General features: G+C 38.1%; 1 protein-coding gene across 8 annotated transcripts in view; it reads right to left on the bottom strand.

Moving 5' to 3' along the window:
• Positions 1-4,731: 4,731 nt before the first annotated feature.
• Positions 4,732-11,141, bottom strand: part of LOC306861409 (ankyrin repeat and sterile alpha motif domain-containing protein 1B-like) — a gene marked incomplete at its 5' end in the record, with an annotated part of 177,726 nt that continues 171,316 nt past the window's right edge. For 7 of the 8 annotated variants that reach the window (XM_079403636.1, XM_079403637.1, XM_079403638.1 and 4 more), the window contains 2 exons: positions 4,732-6,045; positions 7,222-7,313. In XM_079403636.1, the coding sequence (XP_079259762.1) occupies positions 5,997-6,045; positions 7,222-7,313 (141 nt within the window). In that variant the 3' untranslated portion in view covers positions 4,732-5,996. Of the gene's footprint in view, positions 6,046-7,065; positions 7,314-11,141 lie in introns of those variants that run through there. The other variant, XM_079403639.1, reaches the window with a different exon arrangement.

The following is an 11,141-nucleotide window of genomic DNA, read 5'->3' as shown; positions in this document are numbered from 1 at the left end:
ACCATCTGTTCCTGAGATTAGGTGTACTTTTTGCGAATGCAAATGTAGTGTAACAAAATGGGAACTTGCCAATATAACCACATTTACTGTTAAGCATGCGACGTAAGGCATACGACGCTCATCTGCCACAAAACTTCAACCTAAACGAGGATGTGAGATTGCTTCTTATATTTTGCTTTGGGTGGGAGGGAAAGCTAAAACTGCCCCCTCTCGAAACGCATCTAGTCTTGTTGACGGATGAATGTGGATCGTCGGCAGGTGTAATTTCTCTTTCGCCTTACCCGTCATTGACTGCAGGGGAGGTGAAGCCCTAAACGGGCTCGTGGCCAGTGTTGCCATGGCAGCTGGCTTTAAGATGCTGGGCATCCTCCCAAAACTGTCCTTTCGTCTCACCTTCGACAGTGGTGGTGGGGGTACTCAATGAGTTTGACCCCACAAAAATAACACTTATCTTCACATCTGAACTTTGGGCACACGTCAATGTTTTCAAAGGTAATAATGGGTCAAGGGAACCGTGGTATCGGGTTCAAAATATACAACAACCCTTATGTCAACATTTTCCACTGCCTACAGACACTGTGTGGTTATGAAATTTACTGTCTGTTAAAGGGACAACTTAAAGCTTAAGTATGTAACTTTTTTTGGGTTAAAATTACACTTCAAAAAAAGAATTTGCGGCGTTGGGTCCGATTTCGCAGGAAATTTACAGTCGGTTTGACATCACTCATGTTTGCATGCTTCACATTCGTAAACAGCATTTGTACAAATGTGTAGCATTTGTAGCTTTTTCTTACAACAGTTGCTTAAAAGTTAAACTTGTCATCTCAATGGCAGCTTTTAATTGGCAAAATTCTAAATGGTAATTGTCGTTAACATCTGGGGAATCGCCTGTTGCTGAAACTAAAAACTCTCAAACTGTGGAGTCTGCACTCAAAAAGAGAACTTTTCAGAAGTCTGTGGTAAAGCGAGTGTAAATGCTGAGTAACTTGCGATTTGGTTTCAAACAGACATGGCTGACTCTGCATACCGTTACCAGAACCTTTATATCGTCCATCTTTTCATTAGTATGGCAAGGTTTGAATAAGAGTCTGAGCCAATATTTAGGTCTTGCATTATCTGGAAATAGTTTCTTAAAGGGTTCAAACATAAACGTACGTTTAAAAGCTAATTTCACTATTATTGTATTATTTTAATTTTAAAGGGATAGTTCACCCAAAAATGAAAATTCTGGCATTCATTACACGCACTCGTGTCGTTCCAAACCCGTAAGACCTTCGTTCATCTTCGGATCACAATTTAAGATATTTTTGATTTAAATACAAGATCTCTCAGACCCGCTATAGACAGCAAAGCAAATGCAATGTTCCCAGGTCCAGAAACGTAGCAAGGACATCAGTAGTCCACGTGACATCAGGGGTTCAACCGCAATTTTACAAAGCTAAAAAAAAAAAAATGACTTTATTAAACAATTATTCTCCATCTCTTCCTGTCTGCAGCGGTGCACCGCCATTGTGGAAAGAGTATCAGGACGCATGCGCTTGCTTCTGCTTATGTAAACGACATGGATTTAATCAAAAATATCTTAATTTGTGTTCCAAAGATGAACAACATGAGGGCGAATAATTTATGACAGAATTTGTCATTTTTGGGTGAACTAACCGTTTGAGCAAAAATGTAAATTTTCCTGCCGACATATTGCACTCATCTCAATCCTTGCTAAAATTTCCTATTACGGTGACAACAGAAATCACACAAATTGAAGGATACTCATTCCTGTTCTTGTATATTGCATTTTTGATCCTGAAGTCTCTGCTGATGTCCAAGTGCTCAATTACCTGCTTTAGGAGAATTTAATTAGAGATGCGGCTAAACTTCAGCATTCTTTTCGAGCACAGTCGCAGCAAAATAGACAGTGTTTCTGGCAAGGAAATACATTAAAACGACAAAACTCTGATTGACGTACAGTAGGCTTACATAGTATCAGTGTTTTATGAGTAGCTCATTACTTACCTCGCATTTGCATTATCTTTAGCGTATTTTTACACACAGACCTACCTCCTTTGTACAGTACCTGTATGATGAAGTCAACATGAAATCAAACAAATCAAATTTACTGTATTTAATACGTATCCTTGGTCATACTGTGAATGTGAAAATTCAATTCTTAGCAAAATAGGCAAATAAATGACATACAGGAATTTTCAAGCCACTAACAAGTTACAAAATAAGGACAACCTCAAATCTTTATAGCAAAGGGTTAGGCCAATTATTAGTACTTGGAAAGCACATATTAACAATGCCTTATTCTACATTACCATACACTTAACAACCACTTATTATTAATAAACAGCAAATGAGTTTGAGGCAACGGTCATAGTTGATAGTGAGAATTAGTCCCCAAACTAATGTGCGACCTAAACTTTTTCCAAAAAAATTCACTATTCAATGTTTAACAAAACAACAAAAAAAAAACATTTATATACAGATCTGATTTTATTCAGAAACAGAAAGCTGGCATCCTAAAAACCCACTGCCAACTCCAAAGGGAACCCCAAACTGTTGGTTAGCAGTCACAGTTGTTCATCGCAGGACTTTACTCACCCTCAAGTAGTTCCAAACCTGTATGTATTTCTTTGTTCTGCTGAACACAAAGGAAGATATTTTGAAGAAAGTTTGTAACAATGCTGTTTTGGGGCACCATTGACTTCCATAGTAGGGAAAAAAAAATACTATGGAAGTCAATGGTGCCCCAGAACTGCTCTGTTTCCCACATTCGTCAGAGTATCTTCAGCAGAACAAAGACATTAATACAGGTTTGGAACTACTTGAGGGTGAGTAAATGACGACACAATTTTAATTTTTGGGAGAACTATCCCTTTAACTAAACAATGTTATTGTTACACCTAAGGCAAAATGATGTTCACTGTATAAAATGGTCATAAGTGCATAAATAGGCTGCTAGATTAGGACTGTAGCCGCCACACCGAGCGGGACGCTTCCTGCCACCGCATATTCAGATTAGCTGCCGATGTATCTTTAAACTTAAATGATCCTAAACGTCAATATTTGCTGACATTGTTAGGTAAGCACGCTTTGTTCTTTTTGTCAGAGATGATAAATGCAAGGTGAGGGCTGTTTTTGTTCCCTACAGTTTGATTTTGTGTGTTCCTAAAGCTCTGGCCCAGTTCTCACTTATTCTCAGCTCTCCCGTGTCTTGCTTTGTTCTTTTTATATCAACATGACTGAACTGGTTGAACGATCATAAAGCCTCCTTTATTTTGATATCGCGGCAGAAATCTTTTTGGCACATTCTGTAAGTGTTAATTAATTGATCTGTAAGATAATTACATAAATGGTTATCCCCTGACGCTTAATTTAGTCAAAGTCTTCGGGATATGCGCCATCTGGGACGCAAGACTACAGTTATGTCATTATCTCTCATTCTATCTTTGTTGTGAGAACATGATGAAATGGAAAGTGACGGATATTTTATAAAAGGTTATGGCAGTCGGATAAACGGATGTAAGCGGCCCTTGAAATGTCGTCTCATAAGGCTCGGAGAGAAAGATGCTGTAAATACTTTACAGATTGGGGAATAAAACGCGCTGCAGGTCAAACCGAGGCTATAAATGTCTGTTGGATGTACATATCATAGTAAAGCTTTACGAACTTCTCTATTGTTTTATTTAATGTTTATAAAAACTTTAAAATAACTAATCCATCAACGTAACAAGCAGCTTTTCAGTCTCTACGATGTCCTTCAATGAGCGTGCTGTGAGCATCATTGGGCTACCCTGTCAGATTTTGCCACCTCCCATTAAAACAGTAGGTAGTACAATTTGACAACCAAAAATGCTACCTGTCAAATTATGATTTATTAACGTCTACACCTACCCCCAACCGCCAAACCTACCCTTACAGTAACGCGAATACAGTAATTGTATTGTTCAGGGTTGTGGCTAGAATTGATACAGCTACGGCCAGAAACCAACAATAAATATAATTTTTCTACCAATTAGATTGTTTTATTAACGTCTACACCTACCCTTTACAGTAATAATCGTTTTTCAGCGTGAGAAAAATGATGCAATATTGATGTGCGCATCAATCAGTAAGCCCTGGTATGACAATTGACGGGTAGGATAAAATGTCAGGGCACCAGTCCGTCAGGTGCTGGTTGGTCCGAGTCATTTTCTTACACTAGCTGTGTAGTTTTCCTCCGTCTGTAACTGCAATGTAACAGAGTAGTGTTAAGCAAGCTATGAGGAGAAAGAAACGTGCACCATGGAAACAGAGTGCTCAAGAAGTGAACCGTATGTCACCCCGCCTGAGGGGGATATTATTCTGAAACGCACACTCTCGTCCTTATCAGAACACATCTTTTAACACTATCTCTGGCTTTACCGAATCGTAATTTGTTGTAGCTCCCCAGAGGCTACTAATAAGTACATACATAACATGAATAATCTTTAGATATGGACACAGAGCGACAGAACATCAGGTAGATAGAACACAGAACAATAGATAGATAGATAGATAGATAGATAGATAGATAGATAGATAGATAGATAGATGTTATGCTTTCTTTATACACAAACCAACTGTAGGCTCTGTCTTGAATCTTCTATTAAGACACAAGTCTGCCAATAACCAGAGTATGTTAAACTCCACACATAAAACCACACAATAAATACAGAGAGAAACGAAAGGAATATGGCTCACAGAAGGAACAATGGTTCTACAATTTGGATTTATTCCGTGTGCTTTGCAAGAATATAAATAAAGACCAAACTTACAAAATCTGTGTGCTGGAAGCCCAAGCCTATCTACACATGTTAGTCAGCAATGATGTCACAAATCCACCTGTTGCTCATACCGTTGTTTTGTTTTAATGTGTTGCACTTTGACCTGCCAAATTTGGTACCTTGTTTACCAATGCAATTTATTGGATTTTTTTTTTGTCATTCTTTATACATGTTTTTTTTTCTTAGTTTTTTTAATTACATATATGAACAATGATTCAACAAAATATTTATTTACAGAACTGTGGCAAAATTCTACAGTGACAATGAGTGAAAATAAGACATCTGTTTTTATATTTTCATTTGAAACACAAGTGGACGTTCGCACGTCCTTCGTAGTACTAGAATAATATTTTTTTTTTCTCGGATGGCTGCGTATTCGAGCTCGACGCGTCATATAAAAATAATGTAATGTTAAGACGACATCAGACGAGAATTGCACGATAAGAATAATAATTAGAATAATTGTAAATATTACAGTAATGGTAATATAGTTCTCTATTAAACAGTAAAATTTCTTGCCAATATATGAATATTAATCTGCATGGCGTCGCCAATTATGTCAACAACTGCTCCGTAGTGATTTTGGCACGAGACGTGTCCATTTTATGGTTGTCCAGTGCAATGAGTCCATTCACATTGTGCATATTCATATTTTTAGATCAATAACCACAAACAAAGAAATAAAGAAAAGAAAGAAAGAAACAAAGAAAACAGAAAATAAAAAAATACAGCAATTCATGTAAATGTCCATTTTTATCCCAGTCCAGACATGCCATGGTATTTTGGACTAGATATTCGGTGAAAAGTCAGTGTAGTGCGTCCGAGTCGCCACAGCGACATTCTTTCCCAAGTACGTCTCTCACGCAACAAAGTGCCGCGTGTCGGCCACCGTCCTTCGGAACGCGATTCAAATTGCTGCCTCTTGAAAAGTGTACATTCCAATTCCACAGTCTCCTCCTATTGTTTTTTTTATGCAGTGTGTGTGTGTGCGAGTGCATGCGAGTGTTTCGTTAAAAGGCCACGGGTCCACGTCGACGGTCCTTGGACGCATAAGCCAAGTCCCAGGCGAAAAAGTCCTTGTGCGAATCCTTACACGTGCGATACGAGAGGCTCCGGTGACGCTTTTAGGTTCCGTATTTGCGGTCCGTTTTTGCAATGCATGTGAGAGTGAGGGTCCATGTTAGGGGCAGGCTACATTCTCTGAATTCCACTGTAATAGACATGGGCGTCCGCCATTGCCCTGTGAATGAAATCACATCACTTATCCAAAGTGTCCATCAAAAAAAAGCCCCCCCTTCTCCAGTTCACATGGACTGCATGCTTTCCATCAACTACACTGCATGTCTCAGGACTGGCTCGGGTTTTCGTTCATAGGCAAAACCAAAAAAGGGAGACAAAGAAAATACGATGGAAAAATTTTTCGGAAAGTAAGGAACACGCACGAATCGAGAGACCATTTTTGGCGAGTGTCTCGTTGTAAAGCAAGCCTTTGTTAAATGCTATCTGACAAACTTCTGCGTCCACAATTTAGGTTTATGCTTTGACTGACTAAAACAAGCTCGTAAATTGTGTGCTGTTTGAGAAAAAACTAAAAAATCTCCCCTAAATAAGGGAATTTATATTACAGCAGACTTATTTTTTCTCTCTCTGACAAGCGCTGGTACTAAAAATTAAAACTTCGATACGAGACGAAAGAAACAACACAAGCAAAATGTCCTTCATGTGAAGTCCAATCTCCGCTTCTATGCCAGCCATTTCGGATGCCCCACCTCGCAAAAATCTCTCCGTTTCCCTCCCGCCTTGCTAACCCTATGCTGTCTAGTCAGAAAGAAAGAAAGAAAGAAAGAAAGCAAATCCCGACTCTAAAAACAACATGTGTGTTTATAAGGCTTGTAGCAGCATTACGGTTTTAAGTTGTCATTCAAGCAGTCGGGGGGGCGGTGGGGAAAGGCTGAAGAGGTGCTTCCCAAAGAAGCCGAGGAAAGAATAGCGAGGAACGGAGGGAAGGAGAAATCAAGAGGAGAGGGGGAAAAACTGAATGAAAAACCGCTAGCAACACTTTTTTTGTGTGTGTTTTGGAGGAGGATCGGCAGCGTGGCGGCACTGAGGGCTGAGCGGGACCTTCCCGTATCGTGCTGCGGCCAGAGAGGTGGGGGTGGGGGGCGAGTGAGATCAAGAGATAGATAGAGAGAGAGAAAGAAAGGCAAAAGATCGAAGGAGAGAAAAGACAGCGGCAGCGTCATCATGCAGAAGCCACGGTAAACGGGCGGGCTTGGCCGGGCGGAGAGACGCGGGCTTGTCACAGGTCACTGGGCCCGTGGCTCCGTGGGGGGCCTCTAGAGGGCGCTCTCTGTAAGGCACACACACAGGAGTGGACAGTATTTTGGGTCTATATTAGAAAATAGTGGTCTCATACTTGGTGTTGGCTCCTCTTTTGGCTTCCTGTCCTGGCTCGACAATCCAGGGGACGTTGGCGTGGCCCTTTTGATCCATTGAGGGCTGCTCCATCTGGGGTGCACAAAGGAAAAAGAAATAGTGAGTCAGGATGCGCTAATAATTTAGGAGGTTTAAGGCGGTCACGCTAGATCTTGCATTCTGCTCGCTTTCGTTTGCATGTACAGATAGTCTTTTTTGTACTAAAGTTTGGGTGACCTGAACAAAGTTTGACAACAGGATGTGTCACAATTTAACTTCCTGACTAAGAATCTATCATGGGTGAAATTCGATTACCACAAGTTTAAACGAATATTATCACGGTAGCACTAGATAACAAGGTTCAACTAGTTGGCATCAGTTAAACAACTGTCAACTATTTTTTAGGTTGATGGTTTATGTTTATTTTATTTGTTAATTCATGTTCATTGACAATACATAGGCTACAACTAATTAAAAGTTCAAACATGTAGAAATTATCATAAATCTACATTGATAAATGCTGTAAAATTAATAATAATAATAATAAATAAATATACCAATGATAATATATAGCTAAAATATACCAATAATAAAATTATTATTAGTAGTAGTATTAATTGCATTATTTATTGATGAACAACAGAAGCCCTAAAGTATGATATCACATTCTGTTACTTCTATTTATTCACTATTAATTCATGTTAACTTATAATAATTCAACTAATTTATGTTTACAAAACATGTAAAAATGATCATCAATCTTAATTAACAATTACTGTAAGCATTGTAAGTTCAAGTTCAACACATTAAGGTTAAGTGAAAAGTGTTTTATTATTATTATTATTATTATTATAAATTAATTATTATTGATTATTACTTATGAAAACAGAAGCCCTGGTGTATGACGTCATAATGTGTAATTCAAATATGGAATATGAAATCATTTGCATGCTTAATTCTAGTGTGACCGCCTCTTAAGTCAGAGAGAGAGAGAGAGAGAGAGAGAGAGAGAGAGGTGTAAGGTGATTGGTTAACCACATGATATGACTGTCACACCAACATAAAAACAGTGAATTAAATCCACATTACATAATTCTTATTTTTAAACCATCAAATTCATCTGTTATATTAAGTATCAGGGACATAATATCCATCTTGCAGATTTGCTGTGGTCAAAACTACCCTACGACTAGTACATCTTTATCAACCAATCAAAACACTGTTCCTTGTTGCCACGGCAGCTCAGTCTTGCTCCACATAAAACTGAGCTATACATGGCTTGGAACGAGCGCACGCGCTCACAAACGCAGAGTCGTTTACGTCTGCTGTTGGCTTGTCTTGAGTTCTTTATCAGGTTTTTCCATATGCAGCTGTATGAATATTAAATAACATAATCCTCGCTCTTCCTGGCTACCACACACACACACACGCACACACTCCCACACCAACTTCATTCTTCTCCATATCCAAATGCTTTAAAAAAGGAAACAGACGCTAATCTTACGCAATAAACCTCTAATGTGAGGCATCGACCTGAAAAGGAGCTTAATGGTTTGATAACACAGCTCAGGGAATGGTGAGTTGGTGTCTTGGATTACAAATCTTGAAATATTTCTAGCCGCGTTTAGTCAGCTGTTCAGGACGGACAGACCATCGCAGGACAACAGGAAAGAAGGATTCAGATGAAGAAGAGATGAACGAACAAAACAAAGAAAGTTAAATAAATTAAATCAGTTAAAGGAATATTCTGGGTTAGAGAAAAGCCCTACAGTTGATTACCACAGAAAATTATTTTCAAAAAGGCAATTATGTATTTAATGTGGGGCAATTTTTCAGCCATTTCTGTCCTCCCCCAAAACTAAGGAATGAGTTACAATTATTTTCTCTAACTTTATTTAACCTGGACTTTTCCTTTTAACTCTTTCCCCGCCAGCAGTTTTGAAAAAAGTTGCCAGGCACCGCCAGCATTAATCTTTTTCACTAAAATTTCGTGGATCCCTAGAATATTTTGTTGTATGAATATCTGACCATGCAATGCATCAAAATGAACCAAAAATCCATTTTATTCTAGCTTCAAGCATTCTTTTTGATCAACACTTGAATGTAGGTAATTTTCATAAAAAAGCAACATTTTGAGCAAAAAGCTGAGCAAATCATGTTTTTTTTTTTTTTGATCAAAGACTACATCTGGATTATTGTTGATGATCGCATTAATTTTCAAATCCGTCTGCTTACATATGAGATCACTCGTTTCTGCATCTTCCTCACCTGTGCTTTTGATCGGGAGATTCTAGCATATAACGCTGAAAACATGGAAGCCCGGAAAATTATGTGTTTGGCAGGAAAGCGATCTCTCACGAATAACGGAAAATTCCATGTTTGACGGGGAAAGAGTTAAAAATTATTCACAAAATAAAAAGACCAAGAAAAATGACAAAACAAACAAAAACATTAGGGCTGTCAATTTAACATTAGTGTCAATAATAAATAATTCAATAAATAATAAATACATATTCACAATTTTAAGTAACTGACAGCCCTAAAAATACAAATAAAAAAGGGGAAAAAGAAATCAAGGAAAGGAAATGTAAGAAGACCTGAAATTGAACTTTGTGTGGATGATGGAGGAGTCGTGAGGTAGGAGGAAGAGGAGAAGGATGAAGAGGCGGCCTGTACGGGGTGAAAATATGCCCCAGGGCCCAGCGGCTAGAGGGGGGCATGACCTAGAGGCGGAACAAAGAGGTCACAGAGGTCAAAGCTTGGGAAGGTCAACACGCACTCATGTATATAGGTAATTCTTTAATTAGAGGATTGGTTTTGGACCTGCCCCAACCCAGACTTCTAGACTAGTAATTCAGGTATTACAAATGGTTAAAAGCTGCTGTTCGGGGTTTTTTTTTCATGTGAACTTTAATTTTTAAGCTGGTTTCATGTACTTACAAATGTAAAAATGCTTACAAATTTAAGGCAGAAAGTGAACTTAAGTATTTAAGTAATAAGGATGTATTTTTGTTGATATAGTTATATTTAGAGCATTTATCCGTTCAAGTTTCATGCTGTCTCCCGAATTGAGATTTTTCATTCATCTCAAAAGTCATTCAGTGCCAGAAACAAATTCTAAATTATAATATTGGATAGTTATATATTTAAAAATATATTGCCTGCTTAACTAGCTGTAATATAGTTAGCGGTACTTTTTGTTAGTACTGTGTCATGTAACTACTTTTTCAAAAGGCTTGACTCTAGTATAATTACTTTCAATTGAGCATCATGTATAGTTAGCTTATTTAATTTGCCCAATTCTGTGAAACATAGTAAAAAAAAAAACATAAAAACATACATGTTTTTATATACAGCATATTTATTATTTTATTTTAATGTATATATTTTATTTCAAATAGTAAAAATGCCCTTAATTGAAGAGTCACCCATATGCATTCAAACGTAGGAGTGGACACACGGAAATGAACAGAACAGGATGGAAAAAAGAGAGGGAAGGAATCCGTTCTAATGGAGCAACACAGCGTATCGTGTCCATATGGAGAGGAGGTACCTCAACATAATGAACAATTTCTCCAACACATGGGGAAAATCAATATTCGAGTACACTACACACAGTCACAGAGGATGCTGTTAGTGTTCAGGGTAACAGCACACACACACACACACACACTCAGACCAACAATGAACCGTATTCACAAAAAACAAGCAGAACAAATATGTGTAAATCATTCATAAATCCATTCTTACATAAACTGTCACATAAGCAGTATTCAGACGAGATTAGTTTTCTGAAAGACTTTCGAGTTATAATTATAAATACAGGACGCCTGTGATTTCCTGTACTGATTTAAACAGGATTGGGATCGTTGTAGCTGTTAGCTCAGGGTGCATATAATCCCGATGTGGGCGTTATGGAAG

The sequence above is a fragment of the Barbus barbus genome (assembly GCF_936440315.1).
Source record: "Barbus barbus genome assembly, chromosome: 42".
Lineage (NCBI taxonomy): Eukaryota > Metazoa > Chordata > Actinopteri > Cypriniformes > Cyprinidae > Barbus > Barbus barbus.
This window is presented reverse-complemented; position numbering and strand designations above follow the sequence as displayed.